Source organism: Phyllostomus discolor, chromosome 7 (genome assembly GCF_004126475.2).
Source record: "Phyllostomus discolor isolate MPI-MPIP mPhyDis1 chromosome 7, mPhyDis1.pri.v3, whole genome shotgun sequence".
NCBI classification, from domain to species: Eukaryota; Metazoa; Chordata; class Mammalia; order Chiroptera; family Phyllostomidae; genus Phyllostomus; species Phyllostomus discolor.
In genome coordinates, this window is record NC_040909.2 from 92,181,220 (window position 1) to 92,199,454 (window position 18,235).

General features: G+C 37.8%; 2 protein-coding genes across 7 annotated transcripts in view; one reads left to right on the forward strand and one right to left on the reverse strand.

The window, feature by feature from the left end:
* The window catches only part of TMEM68 (transmembrane protein 68), a 48,176-nt gene extending 42,637 nt beyond the window's left edge, over positions 1-5,539 (reverse strand). Inside the window, exon 1 of one of the 5 annotated variants that reach the window (XR_003686101.2) lies at positions 5,343-5,534. The gene's annotated coding sequence lies outside the window, so the exon portion shown is untranslated. Of the gene's footprint in view, positions 1-5,342 lie in introns of all 5 variants that reach the window. The other 4 variants (XM_028533918.2, XM_036031117.1, XM_036031118.1 and 1 more) reach the window with 4 other exon arrangements.
* Positions 5,540-5,575: 36 nt separating this feature from the next.
* Positions 5,576-18,235, forward strand: part of TGS1 (trimethylguanosine synthase 1) — a 48,642-nt gene continuing 35,982 nt past the window's right edge. For both annotated transcript variants that reach the window (XR_004904347.1, XM_028533964.2), the window contains exons 1-4: positions 5,576-5,832; positions 14,373-14,437; positions 16,781-16,953; positions 17,305-18,124. Coding sequence is in view for 1 of the 2 variants with exons in the window: in XM_028533964.2 (XP_028389765.1) it covers positions 5,729-5,832; positions 14,373-14,437; positions 16,781-16,953; positions 17,305-18,124 (1,162 nt within the window). In the remaining variant the exon portion in view is untranslated. The remainder of the gene's footprint in view (positions 5,833-14,372; positions 14,438-16,780; positions 16,954-17,304; positions 18,125-18,235) is intronic.

Consider the following 18,235-nt stretch of genomic DNA (forward strand, 5'->3'; position numbering starts at 1 on the left):
AATAGAAACAGAGGTGTCTTTTGGGAGATAATGACAATGTTCCAAATCAGATAGTAGTGATGGTCTTACTACCTTGTGAATATGAAACCGCTGAGCTGTACATTTTTAACGTTATGGTAAATTATACCTAAACAGAAAAAGAACTTTTAATTATTGTTAATATATCAAAATTTATGATAGCCTCTCAAATATGTTAAAAGATTTTCCTAGACTTAAAAACCAATTGTTTTGACGATGTGACCCTTACTGCTTAACATAATTGTCCCCAACAATCTAGTTTCACGTACGATTTTTAATAGGATTGTAAAATCTTGTGACTTTAAAAACTCCCCAGCCCAAATTGGTAATAGAATTACACCTCTTATCCTCAATCACATTCTGATTTATTATACATAACACACACAGTAAAGGAGAGAGGGACAGTACACAGACAGATTCCCATTGAGAGTTTACAGGGAAACTTGTATGAGATCTAGCAGTCCCTTAAGAGTGCCCCAGGGCAGCACGCATGAACCTCCTCCACAAATGGTCATCCTTGATTTTGGTTTAAACCCTTTCAGTATAGAAAACTTAAAAGATGTTCCATTCCAACTTCAAAACCATCCATGATAGTACTAAAAAATCTTCCTTACACTTTCCTCAATGTAACTTTTCCATACTGGACCTAGTTCTGTACTGTAGGATCTCTTCCACTAGACAACCTCTCATTTTTCAGGACAGCTATCATGAGCTGTGAAATCCTTTTCTAGTCAGAATCCTAATCCTTTCAACCATATCTCAGATAACCTTTCACCACTCAGGTCATTTCCCGTGATTGACGCATTATCCGATATTGAGAAGAACATGGACAGTAACCCACCCATCCAGAGAGAAAAATAACACAGCAGGGTAAGAAGACGACAGAGATGTACAGTAGGCAAGGAGGTACAATGAGGGGAGGGAGTTATAGAAGGTAGTCTGGGAAGGCCTATCTAAGTACATTTAAGCAGAGACCTCAGGAAGTGAGGAAGCAAACCCCGTGGGTATTTGAAAGAGAATTCCTGACTAAACAAACAGTAAGTACAAAAAGGTGTGGTCTGACAAGCAGCAAGATAGGCTAAGGAAGATAAGGAGGGTAGTCAGAAATAGGCAGAGAGAGGTAGCCCTGTTGGTTAGCTTTTATCTGAGGGAGATGAAGAAGCATCAGAAGAGTGAGATTGCCTGATGAGTTTTAAATGACTGCTGAATATACCGTACAAAGAACAAATGGCAAATTTACAAAAATCAAGACAAGGGGTAAAAGTGGCTAAGACAGTGTGGCAGAGTGAAGGCCATAAAATAAATCAGTTTCTGGATATATTTTTATTTTATCTGGATAAGATCAGTACCTAGCTAATAAGACTGCTGTGAGATTATATGTAAAAAAAGCTTAGAAGAGTCCCTTCCACTATACAAGCACTAAGTAGTATTCTTATCAACAGCAGCAGCTTGCTTGTGAAAAGATGGAGTTCCAGAAAGAACAGGTTTCTTTCTGGGGGTTGGGATGAAGATCAGGAATTCAGTTTTGAACAAGTTAAGATTCTATTGAATATCCAAGTGAAGACATTAAATAGGCAGTGGATATAAGCAGAGTGAAGCAGGAAGATCAGGACTAGAGAAATGTATCTAGGAATTGGCAACATGTAGACAGTATTGAAAAGCATTAAACTAAGCATCCCTATAGGGATGTAAAATAGAAGAAAATTTCCAGGACTGAACCATGGGGCACTCAATATTTTAGAAGCTGGGAAGACAATGAGGAACCAGGATTCCTCCTTCCAGGAGTGGCACCCTAGATGTCAAAGTAAGAAAGTGTTTCAAGAAGAAAGGAGTATTCAGGTGTTTCAAATGATGCTGAAAAGTCCAAAATAATTGATTTTTACAACAAGGAGGTACTGGAAAGCCTTGATAAAAAATGTTTTGATACCATGGGGATAAAAATGAGGTGGATTAAGATCAAGGAAAAATGGAAGTAAATGAATTGGAAAATAGCAAATATGGACTCTTCAGAGGAACAATGTTGCAGGAAGGGTATACAGATAAACAGGTGGGTATCTTAGAGGGTAATGTAGATCAAGTTTGTTGTTTTAAGCTAAAAAGAAAATACAGCAATTTTTAGTACCAACGATAATGCATCAATGAGAGAGTGAAAAGTGGATGAATCAGAAAAGAATATAATTGTTGCATCCAATGCTTGACTAAGCCAGAGGGGACAGAATACAGTGCACAAGAAAGGGGATGGCCCAGAAAAGAACTACATAATTGGGTTATTACTTCACTTACTCAATAAATATTTATCAAGGAAATATTTTGTGCTTGATACTATTCTAAACACTGGGATCTACCAGTAAACAAAATAGATGGTCATATGAGAAAACATATCACTTAGTTTATGAGAAAAATAAATCACTGAGAATAGTATGACTCACACATAGTTGTCACCACCTACAAAATGCCTGCTACCTATGTAAAGATCTAAACTGTGTTTATCCAAATCTGTAACAAAAATGTGGACCAGCACAGAGTCCTAAAACTTGCTCCTGCAGAGCTATCAGAGGAGTTCAAATAACAAGTTCGAGTTGATAAAATACTTTATTTTTGATAATATGACAAAATGGCCAAGTTGACTTGCCCAAAGTTACTAAATTAATTCAGTGAAGGACCAAGAGCTAGAATTAAAACCCAGTTCTTCTACTTCCCACTCTGGCTTTCATTACACTTTCTTTAATCAATCTATCCCTATCCCTATCCCTATCCCTATCTCTATCTCTATCTCTCCCCCGCTGTCAGATATGCTGAAATATTTAGACTGCAATGTCTGTCTACTTCTGCTGTACATGACTCTTTACCACTTTATTTTAATCAAATAAAAACTATAATTGTTAAAAGATGTTTTGGGGTAGATATAATGTTTTAGTTGCAGAAATTCCAGGTTGTTTCCTATCCGAAAAAAAAATCTACAATAAAATACAGTCCTATGCACCACATATAAAGTACCTTAATTTTCCCATCTGGAATTAATGTAACTTGTAAGAAAAAGTTAACAAGCTGAAATATCACCAATGACCAACGTTGATACTGATGAGGAACATTTCCTATAATTGACTTTATTTCCAAAACTAATAAATCAAAACAGAGAGGTTTTCATTTGTTTTCTACAAAAACTTAAGGAAATATGTTTATTTTTAAACACTACCAGGACTTTTACCACCATGGATGGTAGCAGGTCCATTTCTTACTTTTAGTATATGAGCTACATTGAAGATATGCTAAAAATGCCAATGATAAGGAACACTCACTGAAATATAATTTAACTTTCCCTTTTCCTTTCTGCATATTTAACAATGGTTTAACAGTTCAGTACTCAGTTTTAGTACTTAAGGATTGTATTTTAAATAATCAATAAAGCTGAAGTTTATCTAATATTTCAGTTAAGACTCCCAGCAAACCCAATCATTTTATCTTTAAAACAATACCTTTTAGATTTCAATCTTCAAACTTGAATTACCTTTCAAGGTTGTAGTTTGTTTGTTTTTTTTTTTTAATTCTAGAGTATCTTCAACTTCTAGCTAAGATCTTCCACTCTGTTTGATAATTACATTTCTACCCTTATTTTCTTAAATCTATCCTTACCTCAAAAATATTGCACATCTACGCTGATGTATCTGTATCTGTGACTTACCCCCCCCTAAGTCACCAAAATAATAAGCATATCTCTGACATGAAAGTAAGGCAGTAGTAAGGATATGGGAATAAACATTTCATGTGAAAATTAGTCTTCTCTTTCCACTCACGAGTAAATGCAACCAAAATATTAGTGATGTTCTAAATGCCTGGATTTTACCTCAGTTCCTATATTCTAAAGCAGTAATTTTCAACCTTTTTCATCTCATGACACACATAAACTAATTACTAAAATTCTGTGGCACACCAAAAAATATACTATAGTTTTTGTTGATCTGACAAAAAAAATTAGGTATCATTTTGATTCATTCACACCAGATGGCTATTGTTATGTTGGTTGTTGTATTTTTTTTATTTGATAATCTAAGGGAAAAGAGGTCAGTGCTCCTGACAAAACAGTTGCTTTTAATAACTGCATGTTTTAAAAATTCTTGAGGCACACCGGTTGAAAACCACTGTTCTAAAAAAACACCAATGCCATCTCAGCATCAATAACACAGACCAAGTCCTAAGGGTGCCAACAACCTTCAAGTCCTGACCTGCTTCCTTGAGGGAGCTGCCTGGGCAGTCTCAACCAAGCACCCCACACCAAACACTGACTGGTTTTTACAAACCTGGCAACAGTGTTCCAGTTTTTGACATCCTGATTATGCACACATGCATTTTTTTAATTAATCAGCACCATGAGAACAGAGACTTTGTTTTACAAGCTGTAAACCCAAGGGACTGAAACAGTGCCCTGCACCCCGTACAAAGTATGTACCACTCAAACTACTAATAGCACATATGACAGATCTGGTTTAGTATTTCATTGATGATTTAATTTCAGCAGTCCTTTCAGTAGCCCTAGAAAGCAGGCACTATTTTTAATTATTATTTTATTGTATTTTTTCCATTACCATTTAGTCCCCTTACACAACCTCCCCCGCTCCCCCGCAATCACCACACTGTTGCCATGTCCATGAGTTCTTTTTTCTTTTTGCACAATCCTTCAATCCCCTACCCTCCCCGCCTCCTTGGCTGTCATCCTGTTCTCTATGAGCCTGTCTCTATTTGGAAGCAGGTACTATTAATCATCCCTTATTTTACAGATTATCACAATGAGGCTCAAAAGTTTAAGTTGCTTGCCCGTGTCACACATTTAGTAAAAGGAGCGTAAACCAGGATTCCAAGCCTGACTTGTCTGAAAGCGAGCACTATTACCATTACCCATGCGGCTCTCAACTACATTCTCCAGACCACCACATAGTTGTATTTAGCTTTTACACACACTAGGGTCGATTCAGATCCCAGAATCAGAGAAGTCACTGGGCAAGCGCAGAGGCCTCAAATGACGTTGGAGACACCCCGCCCCACCACTAAGAAATGAAACACGCCGAATTGGGGGGTTTTGAGATGCGGGGCGAGGTGAATGGCTTCGTTGTGACCCAAGCAGAACCTCCCCTCCCTGCCACTCCATGCCAGAGCCCAAGGCCAAGTCTGGCGGAAAGCCCAACCCGCCCGCGCGCCCCACCCAGGAACTCGAGGCGGCCCGGGGGACCAGACGCCAGGCCTTGGCAGCTCGCCGCCTGGCGGGACTGACGCGCCCCGTGCACAGTGCAGGGAGAAGCACCGGGAGACCAAGACTGGGACCGACGCACCTCGGCGAAGGAGGGGAATGGAGGCTCGCCCTCACCCTCCAGCAGTAGAAGCAGTTCTTCTGTGGCTTAGCAGCCGAGGGAAGCAGAGAAATTGAGCTGCCGATTTCCCACTTGCAACCCTGAGAGGAAAAAGCCAGAAACTGTCTGCAGCCGGGGCGATGTTGAGTGTGACACCGCCCGCCACCAGGTCCCTTCCTGTGGCCTTCCGGAACCACTTCCGGTGGCGGCTTCCTCTCTTCCTTCGAGTCTCCGCAGCTGGCCCCATTCTGAGGCGGCCCGGGACTTGTACTTAATTCATCATCCGAAGTGCACGCCGGCAAGTCCTCCTTTCGGTCTCCAGTAGTCCGGTCCGTTTAGGTCCGGGCTGCCTCCTCTGCGGTGGGAAAATGTGCTGTGAGAAGTGGAGCCGCGTGGCCGAAATGTTTCTCTTCATTGAAGACCTGGAGGAGGATAATAAGATCCTTTGCCTGTGCTCCAGGGCGTTTGTGGAGTAAGTAAAAACTTTGCTCATCCTCTCTAGCAAGATCATTTTCCAGAAACGTAAGTGGTGCAGACTACTTGTAATGGATGCATGGAACTACGGCCATAGTGTTTGACCCTTTGGCAAGGTGATGTTTAAGAAAAAGGGAGAAAAATGACCTTAGACTTTACGGAGTGGTGGCCTTCAGCCATTAAGTGAAGGAGTAAATCTACTTTGCAGGCTGTTATGAAAAGTGAGAGCTGATATGTTTTTGTATATTTATAAATTGAGGGGACACAAGAATTGGGGGAAGTGCAATATAAAATGAAACCTCGTTAATGGTTGTGACATCACAAGGTGAAATTTTGAAAATGAGTAACTTGTTTTGGTCAATATCTTTTTTAAAACCTTAAAATTTATTAAAGCACAAATGCACATAAATAGAACTTGTGAGGTAGAAGGTTTAACTACTATATACATCCGTTTTTGAGCTGTCTTTTATTTTTGGAAAATATCCGTTTTGGGTAAAAATTGCTGTACCAGTAAGATACCTAGTGGATGGGGGAAAAAAGTGCCTAAAGAATTGAATTCTAGGGATGGCCTTCTTTATATTACATGTGAGAGTTCATGTCTAAAACTGGTATATTTACCATAATCAGCTCACAGGCTTATTGCTAGATTAACTCGTGGAAGTAAATTTTATGTGAGAGACTTTTAATATAGTAGAGTTTTAGTTTAAAGAAATTCTTACTAGTCATCATGTGTTTTTGTGGAGTAATCTGAAAATTAATCTGAAAAGAAATGAAAAATTATGTTAAGTTTAATGTGAAAAGTATTATTTTTGTATTCATATATCATATATTCATTCAAGGAATGCTTTTTGTGCCCCTTTGTATTAAGTACTAGTTGGCACTGGGGTATAAATCACAGCCTTCCTCTACATGTTTTGAGTATACTTACTGGCAAAGGAGATCAGTATCAAGATAACTATTATACAATTATTTGGTTAAATAAAGTTGTAAGTACTATGGGAGAGAAGTACAGGATGCTATGATAGCAAAAACCTAACCTTTCTCCACAGATCAGAGATTTTTTTTTCAGGAAGTAGAATATGAAAAGAGGTCTAAAGGGTGACTGGAAATAAACTGGGTATATTTGAGTGGGAGGAAGCATTCTTGCAAGCAGAACTCTGTGTTAAAGCCTTCAGGGAGCAAGTTCATGAAACTGAAGCAAAATGGCAAAGACAGAAGATAGAGTTGGTGAGGTAGGCAGGATAAAAAAGTGGGAGTATTTTATGGAAGACAGGATGAGATTTTCTTTTTTTCTTTTTTTTAAATTTTATTGATTTTGAAACCAGTAAAGTCAGTGCTCATACTGCCTGTCACTACCAGAACCAATAAGTACAGAAAAGGATTGAGTCTTAAAGGGCTCTTCATTCAGATGGCCAGTGATCTGAGAAAATGGTGGGTTATGTACCTTGGAAAACCATCTTAACATCTCATTTCCAGCTGACCTTTTTAAAAGGAGAAGAAAGGGTAGGTAAGGGTTTGGAAAAAAGGTTAATTGGGTAAGAGTTGCAGTCCAGTGGTGATTTTCCTAGTACTTCTGTATCTGTTGATCAGCAATTCTTGAGCTGCATCACTGAAACTGTTCCCTCCCTGGAACACAGTGGCTGAGATACCATCTCCATCACTTGCCTTCCTGGGGCACAGAGGTAGAATTCTCAACCTCCTAGTGTCGTGGCCATGCATTCCAGTTCCTGGAACAGCAGCTTTCCATGTGTATTAATCACTTAAGCCTGTCAGCCAAGGCTAAAATCTTTAACTCTCAAGTTTCCCTATCAATTTTAGAGAGGGAAAGGAAGAGGTGGGGGGCGGAGAGACAATGACCTGCCATTCTATCCCATTGATGCATTCATTGGTTGATACTGTACCCTGCCCGAGGATCTAGGATCGAACCTGCACCTTTGTCATGTAAGGACAATGTTCCAACCAACTGAGCTACAGCAGCAGCCTGAGGGATAATTGAGAGGAGGAGACCCACTTAACCATTTTCCAGGCAACAGATTCTGGTGGTAGCAGTGGAAAAGGAGAAAGGAGGAAATATAGGGGAGAAACTGTTGAGTTTAAGGAATTAGATTGGATGTGAGGGAATGAAGGAAAGATAAAGGATGGTTAAGAGGAGAATAGTCCAAAGGTAACTCAGAGGAGAATAATTCAAGGGTGACTCCCTGGTTTCTGGCTTATATTTTTTTAAGATTTTTTAAAAGATTTTATTTATTTATTTTCAAAGAGGGAAGGGAGGGAGAAAGAGAGAGAGAGAAACATCAATGTGCAGTTGCTGGGGGCCATGGCCTGCGACCCAGGCGTGTGCCCTGACTGGGAATCGAACCTGCAATGCTTTGGTTTGCAGCCCGAGCTCAATCCACTGAGCTATGCCAGCCAGGGCTTGGTTTCTGGCTTATCATGCCTTTCACTGTGATAGGGATCACTGGAGAAACATGAGTTTTTATTTTGGGACAGCAATGAGAAGATAATCAATTTTGTAGTTTTGATTTTCAAGTACTTATGAGATAGGCAAGGGCAGATATTATAGGTTGTTAGATATATTGGTTTGAAGCTCTGCTGATGCCTAGGCTCATCTTAAAAACTTGAGCCATTCTAGTATAGATAATAATTGAAGCCATTGATTTAGTACTGGGCTGCAGGAGAGTTGAAACCAGAAAAGTTGACATTCGTGTTGCCTCTAACTACCAGAACCTATAAGTAGAGACAAGGATTGAATCTTTATGGGCACTTTAATCAGATAGCTAGTGATCTGAAAAGACAGCAGGTTATCCACCCTCAAAAATCATCTTAATGTTTCATTTCAAGCCGAACTTATAACGAGAAGAAGAAAGGGTAGATAAGGGATTTGGAAAAAGGTTAATAGGCAAAACCTGCAGTCCAGTGGTGATTTTCCTAGTATTTCTTTTTCTGTTGATCAACAATTCTTTAATTGTGGGCCTCCCTGGAACAGAATGGCTCAGAAAGCACCTTGATTGCTTGTGGACCTCCTGGGGGCCTGTAGGTCACATGTTCCACTTCCTAGAACAACAGCTTTCCACATGCAATAATCACGCAAGCCTGTCAACTGTAATAACTAAAGCTAAAATCTTTACTTCTTGAGTTCCCCTATCAGAGTGGGGTCTATTCTTGAGGAATTCCAATCTTTTTTTTTTTTTAAGATTAAGAGATGTATTAAGTGAAAAAGATGTAGAAGACAAACTCAAGTATACTGTCACCAAACCTTTGAAGGAAGGAGTACATTGGAAAGCTGCTACAACATCAAGCAAAACAAGGCCTGAAATATATCCACTAGAAATGACAATGTTTTTTTAAACCTACCAAATTGATTACTTACTGTTTTTTACACTTCACACTTTTCCCCCCACTTAAGCATTCCAGCAGCCTCTCTGAGGTAAAGTTATCCTTACTTTATTAAATAGAAAAATGAGTTTCAGTAATGGCCTAAAAAAAAATAATTACATAGCCAGGTAAGTGGAGGTTTGTGTGACTTAACAGCCTTGCCACTATCCCACTAATTAGTCTAGAACACATGATTTTATTGAATCTTTCTGACTGAGGTATTTAAGTGGTCTAAAGTCACTAGAACACTGGTGACTTGTTAAAATACTTTAACATAATGCACTTTAGTTGAGATAGAGAACTATTCTGAAAACTGAAGAGCCTGTATTTACCTCCGATCATGTCAATGTCATACTTTCTGGTGGTCTGTGTTTTCTTATGTACAGAACAACAAAATCATTTGATATGCTTAGGACTTATTTTTCCCTTTTCAACTTGAAACTAATCCACAGTCACTTTGCAGTAGAGAAGTTGCTACTTGTACTTGAGAAATTTCCAAGAATCACTTATTCAGCATGCATTTTAGCTACCTGTGTATCAGGTACTCTGGTAAAAGGATGACTTAGGCATGGTAGTGCTGATTGTTGTAGTCAAAGGTGTAACGATGCTTAATCAGGACTATTAAGGGAGCAGTATTAGTGGGGTCACTACAATGCAGGTCTGCTCTCCAATTTTATTAGTCAATGGTTAAGGTTTCTTTAGTTTTTACAGTGTGCCAGGTCCAGATACTCACTGAGAATCATTTTGCTCTGTGACATGTGTTACACTGATGAAACTTAAAAACTACTTTATAGAGAACACTTAGGAAGTATGACAGGAACTTCTTCAAATACCAAGCCTCAGAAATACATCTTTCCCAGGGATGAATGCTCTTGGATATTATTGAAAGTTGCCCTAAGTTGGAAACAGTTTTCATAAAAATTTAAGAGTTAACATCTCCTCTCTCGATGCTAGTCTTTTTTTTTAATTTGTTTTTAGAGTGAGAGAAAGAAAAAAAATCTATTTATTGGTCCATTTATTTATGCATTCATTGGATAATTCTTGTATGTTCCCTAACTGGGAATTGAACCTGCAACATTGATGTATAGGGATGATGCTTTAGCCAGCTGAGCTACCTGGGCAGGGTCTTGTTGCTAATATTTATGCCTCAGATTATCAGTACACTTAGGATATACTAGTAATAACTTTGGACACCTTTTTCACCTCTGACCCATGAAGATGTGTTTTTTGGCCTCTTCCTCTGGACCTGGCCTGACCTGATAGGCTTGCCCATTCTCCAGAAAGCGTGCAATCTGGCACTGTGGGCAGGGCCAAGGAGTTCACCAGAAGAGACTACCTGACTGTGGGATGTACAGGCCAAAAAAGAAGAGTCAACTTACATATGGTACCAATTTTTTAGCCTATAGCCTTTTGGAGTCTTGATGCTCTCTTCATGAAGCCTCCTTTCCAAAAAGAAAAACAAAGGGATGAATATAAGGTTATAAAATATAAAAAGTTTAGAAAAATTCTCAAGCTGTACCTGTAGAAACTTTTGACTGTATCTCAATTAAAGCAATGTTAAAACACAGTTATTTATTATATATATAAATCACCAATTACATTGAATTTAGTATTTTTGAACTAAAACATGCATTCTTTTCATTACAGTTAATTTCATACATCTTCTTAAAACCTTAAAAGTAAAACTGTACTTCACTTTTAGAAACTACATTTTAAATTCAAAATAAGAGAAAAGAATGGCTTTTTTCATTTAGATCATTTTATGCTCAGATTAATTATCATTGTTTAGAACAAAAAAGAACTTGGAGATAAGATCTTGAATTGTTTGCCAGTAGCCATTGAGAAGTACTTGGGAGTGGGAGACATGCTGGAAGTTCAGACTTGTAAGTGTAACCTTGACTCTTAAGGTAGGGAAAAGATCTGTTTTAAAAATCTAAAAACACAGATTTGATTGTTGACAAAATCCTAAAATATATTATTAAACTGAAAGATCAGTACCATGTAGCAGAACTAAATAAGATATTTTGTAGGTCTCCCCTCAAAGACAGGAAATAGAATTAACTCTTGTTTTCTGAGGACACTATATTAACATACTGCCTTATATACTTTATTATTGAAGTAATCATTCTGTTTCATCTACACATTCAATTTCTATACATTATTTATATGAAAAAGACATAATTAGTGTTATCGGGCTCTAAAAATAATCATTACAGTGACTGTAATAACATGAAAAAAATCCTTGTTAACATATTAAAATACAAAATACCTACCCTGTGATTACAATTATATAAAAGTTGTGTGTGTTTACGTACAAAGCTTAGAATAGAACATGCTAAAAGGATGGAGTGGTAGAAAGTTGTATGTGCTATAAATAACAGGCATTAATTATTTATTTTTTAAAATAATTAATTTTGAAATAATTTGAAACAAAAATAGTTCAAAAAACTCCCACATCCCCTTCACCCAGATTCACCAACTGTTCAGTTGCTCCATCTCTCCTTCTCCATAACAAGTATACACATGCACACACACCATCATTAGGACTGACAAGCTGCAGACATGATTCTTCATTAGTACTGAACACTTTATTGTGTGTTTCCCCCAAACAAGTATATTCTCCTGCATAACTGCTGTAGTTGATTGAAATTCGAATTTCCCAACTTTTCTGTTTCTCTTTCCTTTGCGATCCAGGATTCTACATAGGGACCTGTTATATTTACTTATGTCTTGTCATTCTCCTCCAATCCGGAAAAATTCCTCACTTGTTTTCCTCCCCATCATGTCTTCGTCAGTTTAAACAGTTCAGGCCTTGCCTTCTGTAGAATCACCTTACTCTACCTGGGTCTGTCTGACATGTCAACAGGAACAGAGCCAGGCCAATGCTTTGTTGTCAAGAATGCCCTAGAAATTACCGCGTGCTGTGCTCAGCTTCACTTCATGAGGCACTTTTTGTGGACCCATCCCACCACTGGTGATGTTGACCTCCATTTTGTCATCATGTTGCTGTCTCCCAGGTTTTTCCACTGAGAGTCACAATGATGGCTCTCTCTATGAATTAGGATCAATATTTTGTAAGAAGGTATCCCAGTGTTGTATCAGTGCCCTATTTCCTGCCTGAATCCACTGCCTCTAAATGTTGCCAAAGAGTGATTCTTTGTCTCCATCATTCCTTCTACGTTTATTAGTTAGCATTCTATATGGAGCACTTTCCCTCTCTCCTCATGTATTTGTTTACTCTTTTATTTATATTAACATGCACTCTGGTTTATTAGTGTTATAGGTTATATTCTGTTACTATTATTATTGTCTCAGATTTGGCTGGTGGGGGGCCCTTGAGATGGTTCCTGTATTCTTTGATGTATCCCTGGAATTATTTGAGCTCCTCCTAACCTTCTGGCACAATAAGATGACCGAGGCATATCCTTTACAGTCCATGCTCCAGTTTAGGATTGCCATTTTCCAAGGTACCCAGGTTCCTCTTAGTGGAGAATAGTATTTAGAAACCAACACCCAGTTGCTCATTGTGCTCGTTAATCCTGGATCTTTGTTGCTTACAAGCCCTGTCAGCAGACAGAGTTAGTCAGTACATATAGTAAGTCCTCACTTAACGTTGATAGGTTCAACATAAGCAAATGAAGTATAGTGAAACCAATTTTCCCTTAGGTTAATTAATATAAACAAAATTTAAGTTCCTGTGGCATTGCATCAACATTATAATAAAATGAATGAAATGATTTTGAATGTTATTGGAAGACCTGATGTATACATACATCACAAATGTGTGTGTAGGAGAATCATTATCTTCAACACATTACTTATTTCCTCAGTGTAACCAGTCTTGCAACCATCTTGGCCCTTTCCTCCACTGGACACCTTGGTGCACCCTGTCGTTGGGTGCTGGCAAGAGCGCCATTAATGTCCACTTTGTGGCTGAAGCTCCACCCACCCCATCAGTGTCCATGTTCTTGGGGACTGGCCAGTGGGCATGCAGCATGCTACCCAAGCACATTTGCACCTCGTTCCCACCCCTCCTCTTTTTTTTTTTAAGATTTCATTTATTTATTTTTAGAGAGGGGAAGGGAGGAAGATAGGGAGAGGAACATCAGTGTTTGGTTGCCTCTTAACTGTGCCCCACTGGGGACCTGCCCCACAGTGCAGGCATTTGCCCTGACTTGGAATCATTTGGTGACCCTTTGGTTCTCAGGCCGATGCTCAATCCACTGAGCTACACCAGCCAGGACCCCCTCCCCTCTTTTCATTCTCACACTGTGAGTCACTGCCTGTTTCATGTTTTAAGTTATCAAAAAATAAACAGGATATGAAATGTATGAAGTACACACAAATTTCATTTTGTTGAATTTACTGTAGCTCCATTGAAAAGTATTATCAGCCTTGCAGATGGCCTTATTATATGGCAGATATGATGGACTTTATTACAGCAGAATTTACTGCTAAAATGATAATAGCAAAATTCCTCCTCTTCCGCTTTTTAAAGTATTCTGTTAGGTTTATTTTGTTTACAGAATTTCCAGTCTTAGTAGATAAAGAAAAAATTAGAAGTAGGTATCTAAAGAAAAGTTTAACCATTCATTGTTTCAAAAGTCAATGAGACTGGATTGTTTTCTTCAGACTTATGTTTCAGTTTGACAAAATATATAAATAAGAACTTCATTTTATATTAGTCTCCAAAACAATGTTTACTTGTACCGTGAATATCTTGTCTGCTATGAAGTCAATAATTTGGCCTATTTTCATGTGGCCTAGGGTTTGCATGTGGATTTCATATAAGTGTCAGATAAATTTTTCCACTTTTGTGCTTCCCTTGTACAGCAAATTTGGAGGGCATTTTATTGTTTTAGTGTAGCATAAGGGGGACTGGATTCTTCCCCCAATGTCCAGAATACCACTTAATTTTAATAATTAGTAGTTATAATTACCCATGCTTGCCATGAGGTGTATACTAAATGTTTTACTGTCAATCCTTAAAGCAACCCCTGAGATATGTGTTACTACTCCTGTGTTACAGATGAGGAAAAATGTATTAACAGGTTGCTTTTCTGTTCCTTAACCTTATTATTAATTTATGCTGCCTTGAACTCTTTTCCTCTAAATTTATAATTTAATTTTTTTCCAATATTGACTGTTTAATTTGCTTCACAGGGATCGAAAATTATGCAATTTGGGATTAAGAGGTTACTATGTTAAAGGCAATGGCAACAATGCAGGTAAACAGTATAAACCTATATAACCCTCTTTTTTGCTAAAATTAACCATAATATTGTATTATAACTTGTTATATTACTCTGTTAACTTCTTAGCATAGTATATAGTGGCAAAAAAAATTCTGTAATAATAGACAGTCCTTCTTATCTATTATAACATGGTTCTAGAATTCTTATCAAAGCAGAACTTTTTTTTCCTATAGCAAGCTCCTATGTGGACTTGAAGTAGTAGCCTCCCTTACCTTGTATAGCATTCCTTCCTGAGTGGTCACCATTAGATAAAAGCAACCTGAAAATTGAGGCTTTGAAAAAGTGGAGAACGTATAGTTTCTTCTGCAAAATTTTATCGGGCGTTAAAAGGTATCCAGAGCCACATTAAAATAATTTCAAGAGTTTATTTGAGCATACAATGATTCAGATTGGGCAGTACCAAGCCAAAGATGGTTAGGATCACTCTACAGACAGGAACTGGGAGGGGTATTTTTGTAGAGAAGCTTTAGAAGCAAAACAAACAAATTATTTGATTGGCCATATATTAAGCTGTAGCCTTAACTGGGAAAGCTTAGTTGGCTGTGATTGGTTGTTCTTATATTTCATTTTCTCACATTCAAGTGCATTGACTCTGGCTTAGGTTTTGATTTTGGGGGGTTGGCTTCTAAGGCATTAGAGCCATCTCATCTAAGGGCCCCCTTGTTTAATTACTTTAACAACTGTTTAAATAAGTGATTAAGGGTAAATTCCAAGTGAACATCATAGTCTTGCCTGAAGTAAAAGGACCACAATCTGGGTTAACTTTCCCAAATAACAAAGAGTATTTTTTCAATACTTTGACCTTTGCCCAGCTACCTGAAAACTATCTTGGTCTCTCTCACATTTCCCTGTCCTTTCCACACGAGTCCTGCACGTTTCTTTGCACACAGGGAAAACTGCAGCATAAGCTCTGGGCTCAAACCAGCACAGGTAGCGTGTCATACTACCCTTGAAAATCCTTTAACTTTCATAATGGTTAAACAAATCACTGTTTCTTTAGTTGCATACTGGATTAAATGGTTTGTTTCTCAGTGCTATTTAGTACAAATAAAATTTATTTCAATACTAGACTACAACAAACTCCAAAGTATGTATACCATGAAAGGAACATAAAACTTAATTGTTTCATTTTTCCTATCTTGCTCTCTCCTGAGCTTTCATAAGTTCATTGAATGAAGTGGTGAATGGAATCCCCTTCATTATTTAGATAGATATCTTTGTTCCTTTTTTCTTATAGTAGAATTTGCACATACAAGATTTCTCTTTCTTTGTTCAGTGTCAGTTTTTTTTCTGTGTTAAGACTCACTGTTCTGTTGCCTAAAATCATTTATCTGGAGGGCAGCCCAGTCCTAATTGAATGTGCTGATACCTAAAGTGATTTTTATCTCTCATTTAAACAGTTAATAGAGCATTCGAATGACATCTGTCCAATTAGTGGTCTGATCCACTTAGATAAACATATTAGGATAAAGTAAAACTTGTTTTGTTATAATAAAACAGATTTTCTATAAGAACTAGAATTTGGGCACTTGAAAGGATCTTCCAATTTAGTGGATTTCAGACATTTAATAGCAGAGCCCTTTTATTAAACCAACTCTCCCTTAGAGTTCCAGGGTATAACTCTAGTTGTCATTGAAATACCTGGGAGGGGCTAGAAGTCATGCTCTCACCTCTCTCTCTCTTTTTTTAAAGATTTATTTATTTATTTTTAGAGAGGGAAGGGAAGGAGGGAGAGAGCAAGATCAATGTGCGGTTGCTAGGGGCCATGGCCTGCAACCCAGGCATGTGCCCTGGCTGGGAATCTAACCTGCGATGCTTTGGTTCATAGCCTGAGCTCAATCCACTGAGCTACACCAGCCAGGGCTCACCTCTCTTATTAACTGCTTCTAAAATAACTCCACAAGTCATGTAAAATTCACCGATCTAGAAATATTGCAGATAAGGAATGTTAAAATGTAAACATTTGCCTTATGGTTACTGTATTCTGTTCCTTCTTACATGCTCCATACTTTTTGCACAATGCACAGCATAGAGGAGATGGTCAGTCTGTGTAAGTCAAATCGGCAGCTGGATGGGTAATGGCAGTTAGAGACAGACTACAAATTGTCTCTTGATTCTTAGTTGGCCATTTTTTTACTAATCCAGATTACCATAAATTCCCTTTTTCTTCCATCCTTAAAAACTGTAACATTTGTTCACCTTTACTTGGGCCAAGTCATGTAATAACTCTTGGTCTCAAGTTTTTCTTCATTAAAATGATGATAAAACCTGCATCTAAATTTTTTCTCAAACTAAGCTAACAAATGCTATCTGTAGGAGACCAAGCTACAGAAGAGGAAGAAGGTGATAATTCCCACAGTACTAAAGAATCATGTGATAGCAAAAGAATAGGCCTAGATGAAAGTGAACTTGATTCTGAGGCTGAACTCATGAGAAGTATGGGACTGCCACTTCAATTTGGTGGGATGGCTGCACATAAGAATTTTGAAGTAAGTATTAACTTTTATTATTTCTATTTATTAGTTTTCTTTGTAAAATTACATGGGATTTTTTAACCCCAAATCTAATGCATTTATGAATTAGAGCGCTCCAGCTCTTTTCTGATGTACACTTTAATAAATCAACCAAAACTGTAAGTTGTGTTGCGTTCCACATGTGATTTTTTTCTGCTCTTGGAAAATTAGGTAACAAGATTCACTTGTTTGTATAACTGAAAGTCCAGGGTGGTGGAGGAGGATTGAGGGTATTTTGTTTAATTTAATGTCAAAGTACACTTGGGTTCTACTTTCTCTTTTAGTTTATGAAGTGGATTTTATATTCAAGTTATTTATCTTATGTAGGTGTCTATGAATTCTAGGAATAAAGTTAAAATAAAAAAGAAAAAGAAAAAGCATCAAAAGAAGTACTTAGATGAGATTATTAAAGAATCTTTGAGACAAGACTGTGAAGAAGATGACATTTTGGCTTCAGATGATCCATCCTCAGTTGAACAGTATGAGAACACCAGAACATGTAAACTTCGATCCAAAAAAGACATTGAAACTGAAAATCTTTCTGTTGAAAATACATTGTCTCCAAAGCTAGAAATTACAGAGAAATGGGGAAAGTACTGGAATGAATATGGTGGAGGACTATTGTGGCAAAGCTGGCAAGAAAAACATTCAGATCAAACACTATGTTCTGAACCTTGGAACATTCCTGATACTAAGGCAGAATGGGAACAGCACTATAGTCAACTTTATTGGTATTATTTAGAACAATTTCAGTATTGGGAAGCTCAGGGTTGGACTTTTGGTGACTCACAAAGTTGTGATACAAATACGTGTGGGTCTAAAACAGAAGTTGACAGTGAGAAAGATGAAAATTGTGTGAATGCAGACTTACAATTATTTCCATCTTCATCAGTTGATAATGAAAGTTCCAGTTCTAGTGATAAAGATCATAATGAAGTACTTGATGGAATTAGGAACATAAGGCTGAAGTCAGGGAAAGCAGAAGAGAGCCAGTTAGATTCAATTGTAAGTTCTGATGGACATCAGTGGCTAAGTGAAGTTAACAGCAGAAGAGAATGCCCTGCTTCTGGCCAAAGTGAACCTCATGGTAAAGGAACCAAGGAAAGCAACTTGTCTGGGAATAGGAGCACGAACCAATCGGCTAAGGGTAAGATTGACCAAGATTTATTCTACTGAGGAACAGTTAACTAAATGAATCTATTTAGCAAGATAACTAACACTAATCCTTTATGGTAGAGTTAAATAATGCCTACTACAT